Genomic DNA, 23569 nt, shown 5'->3' with positions numbered 1-23569 from the left:
GTCTTGCTTAAGAACACCCAACTGTGAAGATCTGGTTTCTTCATACAGTAGGCCAGGCCTGTTCTGCTTTAATGCTGTGAGCTTCCCTACAGCACACAGTCATGCTGATACACACTGGTATGTGTGTGTGTGATCAGTGGTCTAGTTGTGTTGATGGCCCTTAGTGAATATTTAATGAAAACACAGCAGTGCTGTGGCATCCAGGCTGCTGAGGTGACGGGCAGGCACACTGGCCAATGACAGGCCTCCGTGGACAGAACAGAGCAGATGGTTGGCCACTGGCCGACAAAGATACTGTCCAGATCTGTGTGTGTGTGTGTGTGTGTGTGTGTGTGTGTGTGTGTGTGTTTGTGTGTGTGTGTTTGTGTTTGCACAGATTGCTACAGTTGGATCCCTGTCAGTGTTGAGCTCTCTACGAAGCTGTGCAGTCCACAGCATGAGAGCTGACTAAATATAGACCTCATTCAGTTTTCATATGTTGTTGTTACAAACATGTTTTTCCACCACTGAAGAATTATTAACTTTCTGTTGAGTTGAATGTTACCCTATCAGTTCTGCGCTATGTCAGACAGAGATTGGGCTCAGTTAAATATTTTACTAATAATTGAGTCTTCCACATTTTGAAATCGGTGTGAACCTGGATTGTTGGATTTGAAGGCATCAGGAGCAGCAGAGTAGAAAAGGAGGAAAGGACAGAGAGGAAAGAAGATTAGAAAGAGAAGTAGAAACTATATGGATGGGTAAGAATTCGGAATGAGAAGGTCAAAGGTCAAGAGGTGCACATATTGCACTATATCTCCTGTGAGTGAGTCACAAGGTCAGCCACACACACATACCCTGAACATGTGTCATCATCTCCTCAGGTTTCTGATGGTACCAGATAGCTCATCTGTCTCTCAGTTTGTTTTTCTAGTCACATTTAGTCAGACAAGGGGAGCTGCACAAACTTTGGCAGTCACAGAGCTATTGTTTACCCCGTGGCATTTTCATAGTATTGGCCTTCTGAGAGTCAGACTGAATCTAATTTCACATGAGTCAAGCTGCTGTGCTGCCTCTGCTGTGAGAAATCAAAACAAATACACTTTCACTTTAACTCTTGGGTTTTGCACTCAGATGTTGTTTTTTATTTCAGGTCTGTAGTCAAATGTGCAGCTCCAGCAGTGCGGTCAGAGTGCATCTAGATTAGTTCATCTAATAAATCGAAAAATAGAACTCCAGACGACATGAAGCAAAATAATGCCCTTGAGATCCTTTCTTAACTGTGTTAACCAGCTACCTGACCAACGGGCTGACGTCTCTCGAGCGTTTCCCCATCAGCTTTAAGACCCAGTTTTCTGGCCACTGCTTCCACCATGTTGTACTGGGCATCTACTGCAACGGCCGCTATGGGTCACTTGGCATGAGCCGCCGGCAGGACCTGATGGACAAACCGCTGACACACCGCACACTGGGAGAACTTGTAGCTGAGTTTGAGAGCTCCTACAAAAGATACCAGCACACTCTGAAGAAGGTAAGAATAGAGACGGAGGGATGAAGATGTGTTATGTAGGTGGAAGGGTGGTAGAATCATTAATTGATTTTAAACCCTGCTTCTCCCAGGTGAAGATCGGCCTGTATGTGCCTCACGACCCCCACGTCTTTCAGCCGATTGAGTGGAAGCATTTGGTGCTGAACGCTGCACGACTGGGAGCCCAGGAGATGAGGAAGGAACTGGAGAAACACGGCCGAGATATGAGGATGAAGGTACATACTGTATGCACACAGACATGCTGTACACTTTAGGGTTTGATTTGATTTTAATACAGATTTTATGCCTGTGCACCAGCAAAAAGCGTGGCCAGAGGCATTATGTTTTCGGGTTGTCCATCCCTCCATCCGTCTCATTCTTGTGATTGCGATATACCAAGAACGCTTTGAGGCAATGTATTCAAATTTGGCACAAACGTCCACTTGGACTCATGAATGAACTGATTATACTCTGGTGGTCATAGGTTAAAGGCCAAGGTCACTGTGACCATGTGTGTCTCTTTCTTGTGAACTCAATATCTCATTCTAGTTTATTCCAAAAACTTAAAATTTGACAATTACAATTGAAAAAAAATCAATCAACAATTAAGTGTTTTCCTCTTTATTTTTTTCACTGAAGTCATCATAAAGATAAGAACACCAAACACTTGATGATGCTTAATGTTCAGAACCTCATAAAAAGGTTTTATCAGTAAGTTTAAGGTTATGGGTTTCCTACAAACCAGCTGTGTTAATCAAACTATATCATTTACATAATATTTCTCACAAGAGAAATGGATATACCAGGCTCAGAAATGAATGTGTACTCAAGACAAAAGTGTCCAGGTAGATACAAAAAATATCAGTGAAATAAAAGTTAAATTCCCCTGATAAATAACAGTATCCTATTTGAGCCTCAGTGTTGTTTGAGAGTAAGTGTGCAGCCTGAGGCAGGAGAAGAAACTTGGCTCACTGTAGCCAGAGGCAGAAGAAAATACAGACTGCACTCAAACCACAAAACAAATCAACAAATATGGTAACAACTGAAGACAGCAGGGTGAAAATGGACCTTTTGGGATTCATTGGCCAGCTCCCAGCAGTGGGACAGAAGTAAAACAGTTCTTAGTGGTTCAACCAATGGGGAGTTTATTTGCCAAAATCCAATACAGACGTGTAATTTCATAGTGGAATACAAGAAAGCAAAATGCCTCTCAAAATCAGATCAAGGAGGGGCAAACATGACCTTTTAAAAGTAGTGAAATGTCAGTGTGAATAAAAACACACAATCTTGATGTACACAGTTACTATTAATGGTCACATGTAATGTATTTGATTGATAGTCAGATCCAAACTGAATTAAAATATCTGATTTGATTTATTCAGCTGAGACAAGTTGATACCGTAACCAGTGCCGCTGCTCAGCCACAACACTTCTCTCACAAAGTTACATTTATAGTTTACTTTTTACTTTTTTTTAATATCATCTCCAACATTATAACCCTGATGTAGTCAGCAGTCATTTCTAATCTCAGTGCCTCTGTTTACATAGACTTTAAGTTGAAACAGCACATTGTCTTGTGTTCTGATGATCCAGGCAGCTAAACTCAGAAAAAAAACCCTCCTGGACTTTTTTTTTTCCTTTTGAAACTGAACAGGGGAAACACCTTTATTACTTTTTTCCATGAGACCAGAGATGGATGTAGTTTCCCTCTTGCTGAACATGGAATATAAACTGTCAGGAATTATTTAGGGCATGATGGGGAAGGAAGGAATGTGCGAGTATGTGTGTGTGTGTGAGGAAGAGGAGGAGACGCCGAGAAGTGGGTTTGTTTGAGGTTAAATGCTTTGCGAACCCCGGGGTTTTTATTTTCAGTTTCTACGGGTTGGCTTTTTGTTTTCTTTTCACATTTTTCCATATTTCCCACACCACATGCAATTCCACAAAGGTGATGGTTGAGGTTCTGGGTGTATGTGTGTGGTTGCATGCGAGATGATGATGTTGGATAGTGGTGTATGGACTGCATTGCATGTCAGCGAGATATGTAGGTCAGCGAGTTTGCAGCTGTCACACACACACACATGCACATGAAAACACAGACACACAGTCAGACTCTGGTCAGCTGTGTTGTGGTTCGTATGGCTTTAGTATAATCTCTGTTGTACTCCAGAGAATGTGAATTTAGTATAGACTTTTTTTTGTGTGTGTGTGTGTGTGTGTGTGTGGGTGTGTGTGTGTGTGTGTGTGTGTGTGCCCATGTGCATCTATTTTTATAAGGACCCAGCTGAGTTTTGGACTTTGACAGTGAGATTATCTAGTTTGTTCCTCTTTCTTCTTCCAAGGGCTGTTTTAGGGTTAAGGTCAAAATTAGGTTTATGTTACAGGCTATGGAATGCACTACAGTAGGTCACTGATGGTCCTCACAAGATGTAAAATGTGTAAACTCACAGTAACACACACACCCTTCTGCATCAAGGACTTGATATAAAGTTTCATGGTTCAAAAAATAGAAACATTTAAGTCATGTTAAAGCATGATTCTCAAAAAGGCTGTAGGATATGTGAGGTAGGAAACAAACACACACACACACACACACACACACACAGACACTGAGACTCATCTATCAGAGCCACATGACTAACATGACCAGCTGTGGAATATGAGCCATTTCCTGGCTTTTGCTTTGTCCGGGAAAACTTGCCATCCGTGTTCATCCTGCAGTTTTCCTCACCTGCTGAGTTCTTAATGATAGCTTCAAGTTACTGTTTATTACACACACGCACACATATGAAATGCCTTATGTGTAGCTTTAAATTGTGTTTTCTCCATGATTCATTTGCCACAGCAGTTTGTCAAGATTGAGTGAGATTAAAAAAGAAAAACAAATCACCCACACAAGCATGTATGTCCATAGTGGGATTGTTGTTCTGGGGTCCCATTCGTCATGGTTGCATTTTCTGCCCTGCAGCTGAGTAACAGCAGTGGTTGTTGGAGTCATGCTAGCATAGTTTCTGTACGTTGAAATGTGAGGGTGTAGCAGGGTGTAAATAGAAAAGCAGCATGTTTCCTGCGTTTTCACTGGGTGAATGATCCCATGAGTGTTTTTTTTGGCAGATTGGTCCATCTGTTTGTTAACACAGACTCTCAAATCAGCCATGTCGAACTGAAATGATTGGTCCATTAATCAATGAGTTGACTGACAAGTGTGAGGATTTGCTGCCTTTTTCTGTTGTATATCATTAAAACTGAATCCATTTGGGTTTTGCACTGTTGAGCAGACAAAACAAGTAATTTGAAGATGACACCTTGGGCTATGAGACTTGTGATTGGCATTTTATCACAATAAGACATTTTGTTGACTATATATTAGGGCTGCCCCCGACTAAGAATTTTCCTAGTCAACCAATAGTCGTCATTTAGGGCCATTAGTCGAGTAGTTGCTGGCATGTTTACGATATTAATTCAATAATTTAGTCATATATTTCGGGTGGGGGAACACAATGGTTTGAGTTCAAGGTGTGAGAAAGAATAGTATCAGTAACATTGTTAACACTGTGCTACATTACAGAGAAATACAAAACCGTACTAATGAACCTTCATTAAATAGGCCTATATTTTATCTACAAGTGCACGTCACACACTGAGCGAGCCGTCTGTTAATGACACTGTCGACAAAGCAGTAATGATTGTGCTAAGTGGCTAATGGGCATGTAGCTACTTCCATGTTTCAGATGATACGTCATGTTTGTAGTCGACCAATGAAGGGGGCAGCCCTACTGTATATACTTAAAGTAGTATTTCAACGCTGGAAAGATGGTCTTCTCACAAACCTGGGCTGTCTATGCAGTAGAAAGATGCAAATACTTTTGAAATTGGTGCTACATGACCAGAGAAAACAGAAGGAAAGGGCTGTGGTATTTGCTTTGGTCAAGAAGTAGAAAACCTATAACTACCAGAATGCGCTGTGCCACCCCGGACCAATAGAGGCTCCTGTTAGTGGGTGATGTAATCTGAGTTGCTCCCCTGAAAAACAATATGATGGCCAGCTGGCAACAAATTATCTGAAATTACAGTTAAACAGGAAGCTAAAATATGTTCCCTAAGTAAACATACTAACAGAATCCTGGGTCATATTTGGTCAGCACTGTCTAGTTTTACTGTTTGATTTCTTTTTTTGTTTTCAGCCTCTGTTTTTCACAATACAGGAAACAGTATGTAGTTCTCTTTCTGTTCACAAACTATTGTATTACAGCTAAGTGGTGCACCAAAATGTCTCTGAAGACATTTTAGGCAAGATATAGGCAATACGAGCCAGTGGAAATCCAGATTTTGGCAAATGAGCAGGGAGATCTGGGCACTGGCAAGATTGAGGGAAGTTAAACAGTTCATTTACACATGCTACTCACATCGTTATGATACAAAGCTGGCTTTGCTCTGTATCAGTGTCAGTCAGATAAATACTTAGAATACAAACTGAAGTGTAAATTGTCACAACATAGTGATATTGACTGTTCTTTGTGTGATTTTCTTAGATCCTTAAATCATCCAGTGCGCAGTCACCAATCAAGGAGCGGAGCCGGGGGAAATCCTTATCACCAAGGCGACGGCAGAGCAGTCCCCAGCGACGCTTCACACACCGCAGAGACAAATCGTGAGTGTTTTCCAATGTTTGTGCCTTGGGACAGGAAACTTTGAGCAGATGACATGGGTATGTGTGTGTATCTGTGGTCGTGTATGCTCTTTTCCAGACCACTTTTTACAGTAGCAGCTCACTAGATTTTTATACAGAGAAGAATTAATGCTGGTCTCTAAACTTACCAGTGAGTTCACCAGTGTTTTAATGGTAGCAGCTGGTATTTATCAACCATTGTGTGTTCCTACCTTTCCCCTCCTTTCTTTCTCCCCATGGCTTTGCTGCTCAGGTCAAGGAGAGGTTAGATCTGAAGTGGCTTGAGTGTGAGAGAGTGTGTGTGAGTGTTGCTGACAGCTCAGCATTATTAGCCGGCAGACAAGTCCTTGTTCTGTTCAGCTGACACTTGGCGTTGTCATCATGGTGTGTTAGTGTGTGTGTGTGCCTCAGCAGCAGAGTGCCTCTCTCTTTGTTCCTGAGATACAGGATGTAAATGTAGATGTAGATGCGTGTAAAACATAAATCCATGTATTGAATCAGAAAAAAACATAAAACCAAACTCCGTGGAGAAATCTGAAAATTTAAAGACACCTTGCTCTGTGGCTTTAATACACACAAGAGAACATGACTAAAGATCTTGTTTGAATCATTGGGAGCTAGTCTTTGACTCGGCGTGAATACAGTTATTCAGTTATGAAGGATAACTGCATTTTCTACATCGATTTTTAGTGTGTGAATCCCTTTAAGTAGGTTTTACTCTTTATCTAATTCTTCCAAATTGTTTTCTTGGTTTGAAGCTTTTTCAAAGAAGTGATCTCATGTAATAATTACTTTCATATCAGTTGTAAAACTCTCAATTGAAACGAATATGTATTAAATTCTTTCAGGGTTAGTAGCTCTTAAAAACAAGGTGACTCACCACTCCAATTCAATGGCAGGGAAACTGTGACACACATGCAGGATGCCGACTGTGTTTGTGTGTGCTGTCAGCTGTGTGGTAGGATGTAACACAATCTGACTTGGACGACAGCTGCAGCCCAGGCCTACTGCAGAGTCACCACAAACACAACACACACACACACACGCACGCTGCACCAGAATTAGTGACAGTGCTGTGTGTCGCCATTTGACATGGCACCGCGATGACCTTTCTTATGAGAAGCTCAAGTGGGATTAACCATCTAATTATTCAGATGTGTATGTGTGTGTGCCTGCTTGTGTGCATGTGTGTGTTTAATAAAACTCCAACGCAAAAAGGAGGCTTTTCCTTGCTGCATTTAACCACCATCCTCCTCAGTTTTAAAGTAATGAAAATCTCAAAAACACGATAACTGATCGTGCTGGTCTGCACAATACAGTAGCTGTTGTCATGTCTAAAACTTGATCCTCTGTCAGTGGCTAGGGACACGTGATATTTTAATGATGCTCAGTGAGGTAAAACCACCTGAAAGCTATTATTTTGCACCAACTTCTCTTATCACCCATCACAAGGAGCTGCAGATAAAGAGAGGAATGCAAGCTAGAGAAATAACTTTTTTTTTTTAGTCAAATGAGAAGTTTCTTTATTAGCGTACATTTAGTTTCTTTTCCCTTCAGGGTTCAGTCAAATACATTGTTATTTTAATCTTCATAAAAGTTAATTTTCTCATGAGTGCAGAGAAACAGTTTAAATGAACAGGACACATCAGAATAGCACATTACCACTTTAAACCACTTGAATGTGGTACTTAAAAGGCTATTACTGTTATCAACAGAGCACTTAACAACATGTTGCCACTTCAGACAGACAACTCCAGCAGAGACAGCGCAATAATCTGCTGCTGGTTTTAAACAGCAGAGAGCATGGACTCTTGAAATGCACAGGGTTATTTAGCAGCATGAGTAAGACATTTCAGCAGGCTGTTTCCAGCACTGCCTGCTGTACACCAACAAATACAACACAAAACTAAAATTAAGTGAAATAACATTTGATAAAAAGGATAAAAACACAAAACATGCCCTGGAATATATTAAAAACAGCATTTAAAAAGATTTTAAAAGTACAGTTCTGTGAACTCTCTGAGCACAGATGGTTAAAGACAATAAAACATATAAGGAAAGAAATAGGAACAGTGGACTCAAAGAGAACAAGAACAGGATCAAAAGAAGAAGGCAGCAAGAAGGAGAGAAGGAAAAGACGAGGAAAGGAGAGAAGAAAATATGACAGATGGGAGGAGAGAAGAGGGGGGAAGAAAGGTTGGAAAGAAGAAAAGGTGGAGGGGTTCGAAAAATAAGAGACAAAGCCTGACGGAGGACAGGAAGAAAAGAGGAAATCAAAATACCATTTAGAGAGGCGGAGGAGGAATAAAAAGGCTGTCAGTTCAACAGATTGGCTTCAGCAAGTAGCACTTCTTGATGTGTCAGAGAGAGAGAGAGCACTTGAAAGCGACCTTCTAAGCAGAAATCACTAAAGAAAATGAAAGCGGATAAAGAAAAGAGTGAGGGAGAAGAGGGGATGGGAAGAGAGAGAGGAAGAGATGGTGTGAAAAGAGAGGGCAATAAGAAGACAGAACTGAGGGTTAAATCTGATGACTTTCTGGCTTTTAGAATTTCTTACTGAGGAATGAGAGAGAGCTAAATCTCCTTCTCATTTTCCACATTCGTCATGTCTTCCTGCACTTTCTTTCTCCACTTTACATGTGCACTGCACTGTGAACAGTGTTATTCAGCACTTCTCAACAGGTTGAATTGCACATATCATAGTTTATGACATACTGTACTAGGACATTTTTATAACATTTTTATGATATACTATACTATGATGGGGTGGCACGGTGGAACAGTGGTTAGCACTGTCATCTTCTGGGTACAAACCTGCCGGCTGGCTAGGCCCCCTCTGTGTGGAGTTTGCATGTTCTTCCTGTGTCATCGTGGCGGGTGGGACCCTCCTCCTTCTCCTGCTTTCTCCCTCCATCCAAAGATATACAGGTTAATTGGTAATTCTAAATTGCCCATAGGTGTTTATTACACACTATCCTATGAAAAACATTTTTATGACATACTATACTATGACATTTTTATGACAAACTATACAATGACATTTTTATGGCATATTTTACAATGACATTTTATAACATACTATATGATAATATTTTTTATGACATACTATACTATGACATTTTAATGACATATTATACTATGACATTTTTAAACTTTTTTTTGACATACTATGACATTTTTATGACAAACTATACTATGACATTTTTATACAAATTTTTGACATACTATACTGTGTAATTTTATGACATACTATACTATGACATTTGGACATACTATACTATGACATTTTTATACAAATTTTTGGACATACTATACTATGTAATTTTATGACATACTATACTATGACATTTTTATACAAATTTTTATGACATACTATACTATGACATTTTTATACAAATTTTTATGACATACGATACTGTCATTTTATGACATACTATACTGTGACATTTTTATGACATACTATACTATGACATTTTTATACAAATTTTTGACATACTATACTATGTAATTTTATGACATACTATACTATGACATTTTATGACATACTATACTATGACATTTTTATACAAATTTTTGACATACTATACTATGTAATTTTATGACGTACTATACTATGACATTTTTATACAAATTTTTGACATACTATACTATGTAATTTTATGACATACTATACTATGACATTTTTATACAAATTTTTATGACATACTATACTATGACATTTTTATACAAATTTTTATGACATACTATACTGTCATTTTATGACATACTATACTGTGACATTTTTATGACATACTATACTATGACATTTTTATACAATTTTTTATGACATACTATACTATGTAATTTTATGACATACTATACTATGACATTTTTATACAAATTTTTATGACATACTATACTGTCATTTTATGACATACTATACTGTGACATTTTTATGACATACTATACCATGACATTTTTATACAAATTTTTGACATACTATACTATGTAATTTTATGACATACTATACTATGACATTTTTATACAATTTTTTATGACATACTATACTGTCATTTTATGACATACTATACTGTGACATTTTTATGATATACTATACTATGACATTTTTATACAAATTTTTGACATACTATACTATGTAATTTTATGACATACTATACTATGACATTTTTATACAAATTTTTGACATACTATACTATGTAATTTTATGACATACTATACTATGACATTTTTATACAAATTTTTATGACATACTATACTGTCATTTTATGACATACTATACTGTGACATTTTTATGACATACTATACTATGACATTTTTATATAAATTTTTATGACATACTATACTGTCATTTTATGACATACTATACTGTGACATTTTTATGACATACTATACTATGTAATTTTATGACATACTATACTATGACATTTTTATACAATTTTTTATGACATACTATACTATGTAATTTTATGACATACTATACAATGACATTTTTATACAAATTTTTATGACATACCATACTGTCATTTTATGACATACTATACTATGACATTTTTATACAAATTTTTATGACATACTATACTGTCATTTTATGACATACTATACTATGACATTTTTATACAATTTTTTATGACATACTATACTATGTCATTTTATGACATACTATACTATGACATTTTTATGACATACTATACTATGAAATTTTTATAAAATTTTTGACATACTATATTATGTCGTTTTATGACATACTATACGATGACATTTTTATGACATATTTTACAGTGACATTTTATAACATACTATATGATATTTTTTATGACATATTTTACTATGACGTTTTTATGACATACTATACTATGACATTTTTATACAAATTTTTGACATACTATACTATGTCATTTTATGACATACTATACTATGACATTTTTATGACATACTATACTTAAGCAATATCACACGAGAGGGAGTGATGTTGTGCTGTGATATTGTCATGGCTGTGATTCGGTCATAGGCATGAGGCCGCAGGCACAGCTTTTATACAACAGTTCAACAGTTAAATAAGCAAGGCTGATTAAGAAATGTTGAAAAATGAGGACAAAATAGATAATTTAAGCATTTTATTTGTCTTCCGCCAACAAAAATAGTACCCTCAGGACTCCGCTGTCACCGTTGCTATGTAACGCAGACATGGTGCGCCAGGCACTTTCTCTTTATACACATTTATCTGCACGTTTCCATTAATTGTGCAGCTGGTGAAATAAGTCTCTGGTGACTGCATGGTGGACTGTCGCTTCACAGGCACAGCCGACTCTGCCTTCTGATCTGACAGTATGTTGCTTTTCTCCAAGTCATTGAGCTCCGCTGATGAAACACTGACAAACCTGGATGTGTGCTCAGATGGATTCAGCTTCTCCTCTCCCTCATCTTCCTCTGATGACCATTCATAGTTCAATTCAAAACTTATTTTAGGAAATAAATCCATATTTTTGGCTGTTTGACAGTGGATGAATTAATTAGCCTACAACGCAACTGCTGACCTAACTGACACTAACCGTCAGTTTTGATTTGATTGTTGATTGCAATCGGCTGTGAGGCGGAGTGATACATACACAGTGAAATAACCGTGATGTTGTACTCCAATATCATCACAGTTTTACTGTCTCTCGACCAATCAGATTGCAGGGCCGGAACTAACTGTTGTATAATATGTCATTTTATGACATACTATACTATGTCATTTTATGACATACTATACTATGACATTTTTATAACATACTATACTATGACATTTTTATACAAATTTTTGACATACTATACTATGACATCTTTATGACATATTTTACTATTACGTTTTTTTTATGATGTACTATACTATGTCATTTTTATAAAAATGTTGGACATACTATACTGTGATATTTTTATGACATACTATACTATGACATTTTATGACATAGTATAGTATGACATTTTTATGACATACTATACTATGACATTTTGTGACATAGTATAGTATGGCATACTATACTATGACATTTTTATGACATATTTTACAATGACATTTTATAACATACTATATGATGATATTTTTATGACATATTTTACTATGACGTTTTTATGACATAGTATACTATGATATTTTTATGATATACTATACTATGTCATTTTTATAAAAATGTTGGACATACTATACTGTGACATTTTTATGACATACTAATGTCATTTTATGACATACCATACTATGACATTTTATGACATACTATACTATGACATTTTATGACGTACTATACTATGTCATTTTTCTAAAAATGTTGGACATACTATACTATGATTGACATTTTTATAACATTTTCATCACACTATACAATGACATTTTTGACATTAATATGACATGCTATACTGTTACATTTTCATAACATTTTTTGACATACTACACGACATTTTTAGGCCTTTATTTAACATACTATACTATGATATTTTTTGACATTTTTTATGACATACTATGTTATATTATTTTTATAATATTTTATGGCATGCTAACCTATGACATTTTTATGGCGTTAAATGACATACTATACGGTGACTTTTTTTTTTGACATACTATACTGTGACATTTTTTTTTTTACATACTCTTCTATGACATTTTTTTCAAAGTAAATGTTCTGAGGTTTGTACTAATTTAGTTTTACTGTGTAACGTTGAGGAGGACATGTCAGCAGGAAAGAGGACTGCTACAATAACAATACCACCACTGTGTTTTTAATATGCACTCGGTGATCTAACCACTTTTTTTTTTGCTTTCTATCCATCTTTCAGGCCGGCCTCGGTGGAGAGGAAACCTCCGGAGCTTAGCACTCTTAATGATGGCTACCAGATCCGCATCTGATCCCCATCATTACCTCCCAATCATCCAAAATCCGTCCAGCCTTCTCAGCCACCCTGATCCTCCTGAAGAGCCTCTACCTGCCACCGCTTTCAAGAGAGGAGTCACTGCAGCTAGAGCGATTTCACACAGTCAAGGTGGTTGACGAACACACTAAAACATGTTAAAAGAGCTTTTCTGAGCTGGAAGCGGAAGAATATTTCAGAAGCCAAGACTCGGACAAAAAGTGACTGGTTGTTCTGGTTTTAATGCCTAACAGTGGACTGTTCAGTAGCAATGAATTCTTGACAACAGCCTCATCATTTAACACCTGAGAGTGGCTGCTCTTTCTCTTACACATACACGTCAGTCATGTAGTTGAAGCACTATCCATCTGATGTAGGATAAGCCCAGAAGAAGTGCTATCAATGCATTTCTAGATTAACAAGATTTCATTGAACTGGTAGGTAGAAATTAAAGGCTGAGAGCTGTCATGTCCTGACAACAGATAAAGCCAAGTGTTGTGTGACCCCTCAGTGACCTTGTGTCTTAGAGAAGGGCTACAACAGGAAGTGAGAGAGAAGAAAGAGTAGATATTTATCAGCACAAATGGGTGAACATATTTTTCAGTGGTTGAGAGAGACCGGTATCCATGGTGGAAGAGTCACCACAAGAACATATTCTGTTTCTCTTCGCACAGAACAGACTAAAAATATTTAAATTTATTGGGGGTTTTGGCACGTTATCGTGTTAAATTATCAGTTATCATGATGCTACTTCTATGGCACTATTTCTTACTGAGAATTTAAGTCAAGGATGGGAGCAGCAATGACTTCACAGGGTTTCATTTTGTTGTCAGTTTTCCAACATGGCAGGCCTAGAGGAGGAGATTCACAGGTGTGGGTGTTGTTATCCCACTTTATTCTCACATCTGCTCAACTACTGCAGCACTTTGGCTTTAATAAAAAGACCACTGAAGGGATGTTCAGAAGTAATATTTCAGTTTCAATCCGACCTTTCCAAAACCCCCTGAACCAACAGCAACTTAAATAAGATGACTAAGTAGACTTCCACATGCAGATTCTATTGATCAGAGAGGACGAGTGTAGAATAAGGAGAGGACGTTCAATAAGGTATGCAGGGAAATCAAAGACACGGAGTTCATAGAGAGGAAAAGAAAGAAGAAGAGAAGAGATGGAAAGGGGTGAGAAGAGAGGGAGTTATATAGAGAGAGGATTCACTGCAGAACATCAGTGAACGATCATTAGAGCACTGCGGCAAACCTCCTGCCCCCCACCCTACCCCCTCTCTTATTCCCCTCCTCCTCTGCCCTCTGTTGACACATAACTGAATACATAACCACAGCTCTGTTTCCAGCCAAGTAAAACTCCTCAAACACAAAAATGTAAAGACTCAAATACAGACTCGTGTTGGACGAGAAGTTTATGGTCACAGTATCTAAAACTAAATATGTAGACAGAAAGGCACTTACTGATATTATAGTAAAAGAGAAGGTTCAGCATTTTTGTCCACATAACTATTGATTGAGTCGATCGTTCAACGTTCACATTGTTATTTATTCAACAAGGTGATTTCTATTATTTATTATAGCTTAATTGTTTGGAAAAAACACCTGTTTGCATGGAAATTTAGCTGTAGGCTAAGCTAGCTTGTCCATCCATCCATCCCATTCTTATGAACGCAGCATCTCAAGAATACCTGGAGGGAATTTCTTCAAATTTGGCACAAGTGTCCACGTGGACTCAAGGCTGATAAGGTTTTGGCAGTCAAAGGTCAAGGTCAGTGTGACCTTGTGTCCGTTTCCATTCTCGTGATCGCAGTATTTCAGGAAAAGCCTTGAGGGAATTACTTACGATTTGGTACAAACTTCCACGTTGACTCAAAGATGAACTCATTAGATTTCAATGGTCAGAGATCAAAGTCAGTGTAACCTTGCATCTGTTTCATTCTCATAAATGTGATATTTCAAGAAGGCCTTGAGGGAATTTCCTCAAATTTGGCACAACTGTCCACTTGGACTAAAAAATAAACTGATTAGATCTTGGTGGTCAGAAGTCAAGTTCACTGTGACCTTGTGTTTACAGTGACCTTGACAGCCTTAAAAGGAATTTCCTTGAATTTGGCACAAACATCCACTTGGACACAAGACCAAACTGATTCAGTTTTGGTGGTTAAAGGTCAAGGCCACTGTGAACACAAGGTCACTGTGACCTTGTGTTCACAGTGACCTTGACAGCCTTAAAAGGAATTTCCTTGAATTTGGCACAAACATCCACTTGGACACAAGACCAAACTGATTCAATTTTGGTGGTTAAAGGTCAAGGCCACTGTGATCTCGCAAAACATGTTTTTGGCCACAACTTAAGAATTAACACATTAATTATGACAACATTCATTATTCTTTTTTCTTTCTCATGCCTTAACTCAACTTGTTGTTGAGAGTGAAATGTGAATGATACAGAATCAACCACAGTTCAGTTTAACATTAAACATACCACACATTGAGAGGTCAACACAATTGATGAATGAGAGCATTGTGGATTATTCTTAAAATACTGTGATCTTGAAAAGGGTACCTTAAAAAGTATATCCTGAAAAATTAAATCACTAGTTTTTCCAAAACAGGTTAGCAGAAGGCTGTGGGGCTTCGGATGTGTCAACCAAACTCTGCTGTAGCCAACCCATGTGTTCACACAGTAAACTAACGTACTGTTGGCCAGCTGGGTGCTGCCTTCACAGCTGTTCCACCAACAGCTGGAAAATAAAACAATTTAGCTGGTCCAAGTTCAGCTGAAGCCAGTTTGTCCACTCAGACAAAAGAGAAGTGAAGGCAGATGTTGGCCGAGTGAACACTCTAACAAAGGCCTCATTCAAGACAGATTTATCTGACAGAGGGATACAATACTCTGCACGCTGTCAGCAGATAATACAGGCAGTTGGGACAGTGGGGGCAGGACCTTTACAGGGCTCTAAGATGATTGTTTTGGTCACCAAATGCTCCTATTAATGAAAATTGTCATGTTTTAATCTCATGGATGAATGCATTTTGACTTTTGGTGTAATACTGAGAAACTGAGATATTGAGTCAAAGGACACTGCTCCAGCTCCGCAACATGAGGGCAGCTCCACTCTGTGTTTGTCAACCTAGAATGTCAAAGAAAGTCAAAATGTTTTGTTAAAGCAGTTTTCCAATCAGAAACTCATATTTTTAGTTCTTCACAGGGGACAAATAAGAGTCAGGCAACCATGAAAGTTCTCAGAGCAGCTTGCTGAATTGTCTTATTGCTCAGAGAAGCTTCTGTACCGATGAGAGCCTTGATGAGAGCGTTCAGTACTGTATGCACTGCTTCACGCTCGTATGCGTGATGTATCAAAAGGATTGTCCAAAAAAAAATCCAATCAAGTCTGAATTTGATTGGGGTTTTATTGTTTGGATCTTCCTGTTGAGGCCTTCGATGATCACAGCTGAGAAGCTTGAAATCAAAGAAGCTTGAAATCACACGTCACACATGTCATAGTTGGTTTTAACCAGTGAAATGATGTTTGAATATCACGTATCATACCAGAGACAAAACAGTATTCAGTTGTTAACAGAAACCTTATATCGAAACATATTCAACACATGCTGTACTCAGATACAGTATATATGTTTGTACGTCAAAATGCATCTACATTAAGTCATGTTTGTTACATCCACAGAATGTACCGTATGGTTTTAAGCCTTCAGACTGAGAACTATAGAAGTCCGTTTTTATTGAGAAAGTGTTGACGAGTACAACCAGCTCTGTTCACAGAATTAAGGGGTTAAGTTCGTTGCTCAATGACATTTTGAGGGCAGCTATTGAGTGAAGACAAAAGATTAAATCCATGATTTAAAAAAAAAAAAAATCATTAAAGGCTAACTCTTTCTGCTACATAGAACCGAACAGACAATACAACTATCTGCCTTTAGCATGACTGAAAAAACCCAGCTGATTTCTATAGTTTTCATCTGAAGGATTAACTCTCAGAAAAATGGTGTTTCCTAAAATCAAGCTCAGAGATTATCTTTTTTCAATTAGGCTGCACGCAACAACATTAGGTTTCTTGACGACCAAAGCTAGCAATGATCGAACACCTGTAAACTTCTACAACAAAGTAACTCAACTCCTTACTTTAACTTCCAGCTGCTACAAACAAAAACAGCAACTTATTTTAAAGGCACTCTGTAAAGTTTTTGGCCACTGGTAGTGATGTGGAGCAATGTTTTTAAAAGTGGGTGCTTGTTTTGTTAGTATCTCATGTATGCTAACTATTATGTGCCAAGGAATGCCAACAAAGGCAGGAAGGCTGCTAGCAAGCCAACAGGATGTTAACTTTGTGATTTAAAGTGATGTCAAAGGGTGCACTTTTAACTTCACACCTAATGGAACAAAGATAATCTTACATATCTGTAAAGTTTAGGGGAAAACACTCCTCATTTTACTTTTGGTGTTTTGGTCGCATCAGTCATCAGCAGGAGGGTTTCAGGAGTCTGTGTACAGATTGTTTGTGAATATTGTCATTTGATTGTTTTATCACTTTCCTTTGAATGTTTCACAGTGTCTTCTCGCTCACAGAACAAGTATGTTTTGTTGCCAACTGAACGTTTTATCCTAGCTTTTTGTTCCAACAACGAGCTATGCACACGCCACATGGAGAGCAGGTGATGACAAAAATCCTAGTCTTCCAATTCAAACAATGGAGGAGGAAGGTGTTTGTGGCTCAATCTACAAAAAAAAATCTAAAACATCTGCACAGAAAAACAAATCTTGGTTATTAAGACTAACTCGCCAAGAACCCACAGCTTTCCCTCTGTGCAGCTCCAGCCTGAGCCATTACCACTAAATCAAGGTGCTGTGAGAAAAAAAGCAGAATATTTTTACATATTTCTGATGTTTGGCCAGCAGTGGACCATAGCACAGCCCAGAGACAGAGATCTGACACTCTGGCACAAAGCAACCAGCTCACCATGTTAATATTTGTATTGAAGCTTCAGTGTTGATAACTTTCTAAAGGCGCGATGTTTGTTAGCATACAGACGAAGCACAACGCTGCTTTTGCTTTTTGAGTATTCAAAATCCTGTTTCACACCGGGGTTGTGGACGAAACAAGACGGGGAATTGGTGCATTTTCACACTGAAGAAGCAACATATCTTGGAGTACATCTTTCAGGAAAGACGATTTTCTGACATGTGTTTCTGGAACTATACAAAACGGAGATTCAACAGTTACCAAGGACCTAAAGTTCACAAATATCTCAATGCACAAATTATAATGGAAACTTTGGATTTAAAGACAAACATCAACACTGCAGTTGTAAGGATTTGACCCAACTGCAGTGACAAGCTCCCTGACTGCTCAGCAGGGACACGGGAACTGCGACAAGTCACGACAAAATACAACAACCCCAAACAGTGATACTCAATGTAGCAACTGAAATCTGTTTGTATGTCCGTTTGCAATAGAGACGTTTGTGCTTGACGGTTTTATTGAATGTTTTGTTTTTGTTTTTTTTAATAAGATTCTGTTTGTGGTTTGACTTCTTGAAGACATTTGGGTTTGATTCATTGATTGTACACTATCATTTTGAATGAGACCATTTGTTTAAAAAACAAAAAAAGAACAGTAGTGTAGCCGATGTTCTTTTTTTATGGCCTTTGATTTGTTTCCAAAGTGCTGATACCACATTTCTCAACTCCATCCTGGTCCTGATCTTTCTGTACTGTAAAATGTACTGTGTGTTTGGAAATCAGCGATTAATGAGGAAACTTCTTGAGGCTCTGCTGTGGCTTGCGGCAAGCCCACCTGTGTAACTTCATGAGTTTAACATGAGTGAGTTCTATAGAAACTTTACACACTGAGGTTGCTCATCAGTTAAATCTCAAAGTTCCCCACTACATATGATAAAGAAATTCTATTTGTGCACTGTGTCTGCTGAATTGACAAAAAAAAAGCCGAACCAAATTCAGAGCAACATATCTCGACGATGTTTGACATATAAATATTTATTAGACATTAAAAATGTCCGTGTGAAGCTTCCAGTGCCTCAGCAGTGTGGGTTTAATCAGATAAGACTATCCTTAAGTTTTGACTTTGTGTCTTTGGTGTGTTCTTCGGAGGAGTTGCCCATGTGCATTGTGCAAAAAAAAAACTTATTGAGTCTGTCAGCTATCCGCTTCTGTTCTTTATTTTCCTGATCACACATGCTCTGAAGTTCTTGACAAAAAAGAAAATGTTTTGTTGCAGTTTTTTGCCTGTTTCTGGAAACAATTTCATTCAACATTTAAAAGCAGACTGATCTGCTCTGTGCTGCGAAGAACTCTCAAATCTGAGGCGGCAGAAGACGAGCAAAAAATCAGTGTGATGTGTGTGTGTGTGTGTGTGTGTAAATCAAACCACTGTAACAGTATTTAAGCGTCTTCAACTGTGAGTGACTTTAATATGTGGAAACACCACAGAGCCCTGAGGAGCCCACACACACATACACACTATAATTATTATGATTATTATTGTTTCTAAAGAGAGCTGTTGAGGTTCCCTGTGTGAGGACGTGGTGTGGTTTTGTATTCCTGTGGAGCTCTATAGTAGGAGATGTGACCCTCAGTAAATATTATTATGTACCTTTCCTACTGTTACAGTATCAGTGGTCTGACAGCAGCTGTTTCTATCAACAACTGTAGCAGCATGTCTTCTTTTAATAAATGATCTATGTTTTTAACTCTGTGTCCTTTTACTTTTCACATCGACTTATAAGATTGATTTACTAATGGTTAAAAGTTGGAAGTATAAATATATTAGATATTTTTTTAACTGCTGGTGTGGGAGCAGTTTTATTTTGGGACTTAATTTATCTGATGATTCAGCTACTTGTTACTCAGCGAGTTTATTTAGTATAATATAGCTTATTACAAGCTCTTAATTTGAATGAGCCAGTTGCACATTAGAGCCTGATCATTAAATGGACAGGACCAATATTACTGGCTGATTTTAGCTTATCACAAATATATTGGTGATGGCGTACATATCAGCTGGTAAGCAACAAGAAACTTGGGTGCAGAAACACTAAAGATGGGGCACCCACTAGCTCACCCAGTAGAACAGATGTCCCATGTGCAAAGGCCCTGTCCTTGCTGCAACGGCCACAGGCTCGACTCCAACCCATGGCCATGGATCTGTCTTGTCTAATAAAGAAAAAAATTAAACAAAAAAGGTCACTAAGAGGTCACAAAGTTGTTTAACTATTTGCCTGACAGCGGTTCACCAGAGAGCACAGCCAAAATTATTTTAACACTGTAAAATCGTGTGCTTAGTACACTAAATAATTAGTTCACAAATCTGTTAATGTTTACTTTAATCTAAAAACACAAAAAAATGCCGACATTATGTCAGACTTCTTTAAAAAAAAAAAAAACCTAAATAACACAAAGTCAGACTTTTTATATTGTGGTAATACTCCTAGAGTTTGTTTACTTTTTACAGTGTGACATTAATGTAATATTACATCATAACTGATGCAAACATCACGTTTTTTCTGAAAGGATTTAAGTATTATGAAGCTCAGCGGTCTGGTTGGTTAGCTTGTTGGCTGCTGACTGAGTCATGAGCTGATGGGCTGATTTGGGGGGAATTCATCACATCAAACACAACATAAAGCCTGGCTCTACTGTCAGCGGCAAACAGCTCAGGATCAACATGACGCAGTGCTCAGACTGCAGATCAGGAAGATGAGAGGGGAAAACTCAGGTGAACACTGAAAATGTAAATCACTCACGTCTGACTGCCAGCTGAGAAACAGTCAGTGGTGGAAGACGTATGATTTTTGTATCATATGTTGTGTTTGATGCATTTTAATGTGTTTTGACTGGCTGCTACCTTGGCCTGGTCTCTCTTGTAAAAGGGATTTCCAATCTCATTGGCACTTCCTGGTTAAATAACAGTTAAATAAACAAAATATAATGTTAGAAGTAAAAGTCCTGCATTCAAAATCTTACTCAATTAAAAGTACAAAAATATCAGCATCAAAATTTACTCATAAAGCACATTAAGTTAAAGTTCTCATGCAGAATGGCCCATGTCAGAATAATGTAGAATTACTGATGCATTAATATGTACTATGTATTAATGTTGCAGCTGTTTTAGATGGAGCTGTTACTTTATATACTGCTGAGTAGCTTATTAATAATATATATCATTAAGATAATATGTCTATGTAATAATAACTGATTTATATTTTGTATAATTAATCTAATCTGCAAAGTAACTGAAGCTTTAAAATAAATGTAGTGGAGTAAGAAGTACAATATCTGCCTCAAAAATGCAGCAGAGTGGCATAAAATGGAAATACTCAAGTACAAGTGTCTCAAAACTGTGCATAAGTACAGTACTGGAGTAAATGTACTTAGTTACTTTCCACCACTAGAAACAGTTAAAGAAACGATGCATAGGCAGTGTGTTAGAGAAACACGTGGAAGCTGCAGTGACACTACGATGTGAATGATGTTATTCCTTTTCAGATGACAGTCCTGTGTACACTCACATCACACAACAGCCTGGCTTCTGATAAAGTAATCTGCTTACGCCCCACTGCAGATGTGTGTGTGTGTGTGTGTGTGTGTGTGTTTGAGACAAGCACATGGAGGCAGCAGATTTACGGAAATAATCCTTCATTTCTCATCTATGCAGCAGTTTAGGGATTGAAAGGCAGGGGAGGCTCACCTCGCTGTGTGTGTGTGTGTGTGTGTACAGATGATTTCCGCCTCCCTCTCTGCTGTGTGTGAGGATCAAGCTGTTGACCGAGCTGTCAAGGTGAGACAGCGCAAGAGGCCACCGGAGCTTTTCAAAACACATTTAAAAACAGAACAATAATTCAGTCTCTCATTTGATGTGATTCGTTCTTTAAACTGTCAAAATTATAATTCATTACAAATCTTGTCTGCGGGGGTTGATAAACACAAAAACTAATTTTCCACCTCATGCTGTGCTGCAGACCCTGACCACTGCAGTTTTAACCTGCTCTCAGTCCTCCTTCCTTCAGCAGTAAAAGCTAAAAACACCTCGGTTTCAAAACCACAGAAGAATTACAGGATGACATCATTCCACTGGTCAGGGGAGTGGTCTGTTGCACCTGTCACCACACCCAACAGTGATGTCACAGTGTCCTGGAGACACCTGTACACCACTGCGGCCAGTAATGAAGTTAAACCACTAGATGGCAGCAGAAACAAGCTTTCACCTCACCACAATCCTCCTCTCTTCTCAAACAACAAAGTTACAGAGAAAACAAAAACACAGTTACGTGGTGTATATAATGATGCATTACACTGCTTTACATCTAACATTGTGGATTTGTATGGAAGCACATTTCTGCCAGTGTGATGGCTAATGAGAAATCTGCCTGAAGTACTCAGTAGGCTATTGTGTATCATTACTTTGAGATACCGAGTTATTATTATTTCGAGATAAAATCATTATGTTGAGAAAGTTTTCCATTATTTCTAGGCAAGGAAAGTGTTATTTTAAGATACTAAGTCTTTTTGTTTATTTTATTTTACTTATTTTTATTTTAAAGAAATTCAGTGCAGTCTCACAGTGCAGTCATTATGTTCACAGATTCAGCCCATGTGTAAATATCTTTTTAATGTCCGTTACCCACACACAATGGGTAAGAAAGAGCACACAGAAACAAACAAACAAACAAACAAACAAACAAACAAAACAGTCAGAAAGTATTATTTAACTATTAACTATAAACTAACATATTAATGGTGTCTAAATTGGAGGTTAAATAGTCTGGTAGATCACATAATTTAAAAAGGTATGAAATAACAGGTGCTCATTTAGTTAGAAATATATCTGTTTTTCATTTTAGATGAGATACTAAGTCATTATTTTGAGATAGAATCATTATTTTGAAAAGTTTTTTCATTTTATTTGGATAAGGAAGTCATTATTTTGAGTTAAAATTGTTATGTTGAGAAAAGTTTTCCATTACTTTTAGATAAAGTCAATATTTTTTGAGATAAAATTGTTATTTAGAGAAAGTTTTTCATTATTTTTAGGTAAGCAAGTCACTATTTTGAGATACAAAATTGCTATGTTGAAAGTTTTGTCATTGTTGAGAAAGTTTTTCATTATTTATCTAATTTTTTCATTTTTTATTTAGAGAAAGTTTTTCATTATTTTTAAATACTTACAGGATATTTTTTCCACAGTCTTAAATGTGTTTCCATAGCTTTGTTGTGTCAGTTGACAGGTAAAATCCCACACTGAGCTGCAACTCAGTTCCTACACCTGAGGCATGTACAGGGTAATACTGACAAAGAAAAATAATTTGGGCTTATCTTATTGCAATTTGATATTTGTAAAACATGTGAGGAGGGGTTGGAGTGGGTTCTAATGGTGACAAGATTTCACAGCACAAAAAACAGCCAAGCATCCACAGAAACTGCTCCACTGTTCACTCATGTGCTCAGTACTTATCAGTACCTATTTCACCAAA

General features: G+C 37.5%; 1 protein-coding gene across 1 annotated transcript in view; it reads left to right on the top strand.

The window, feature by feature from the left end:
* The window catches only part of vash2 (vasohibin 2), a 35562-nt gene extending 15773 nt beyond the window's left edge, over positions 1–19789 (top strand). The window contains exons 6-9 of the mRNA XM_033648554.2: positions 1273–1510; positions 1600–1743; positions 6037–6155; positions 12984–19789. Of these exons, the coding sequence (XP_033504445.1) occupies positions 1273–1510; positions 1600–1743; positions 6037–6155; positions 12984–13053 (571 nt within the window). The 3' untranslated portion in view covers positions 13054–19789. The remainder of the gene's footprint in view (positions 1–1272; positions 1511–1599; positions 1744–6036; positions 6156–12983) is intronic.
* The last annotated feature ends 3780 nt before the right edge of the window (positions 19790–23569 follow it).

This window comes from Epinephelus lanceolatus, chromosome 13 (genome assembly GCF_041903045.1).
Source record: "Epinephelus lanceolatus isolate andai-2023 chromosome 13, ASM4190304v1, whole genome shotgun sequence".
Lineage (NCBI taxonomy): Eukaryota > Metazoa > Chordata > Actinopteri > Perciformes > Serranidae > Epinephelus > Epinephelus lanceolatus.
Note: the sequence above shows the minus strand (reverse complement) of the source record. Positions and strands in the feature narration are given on the sequence as shown.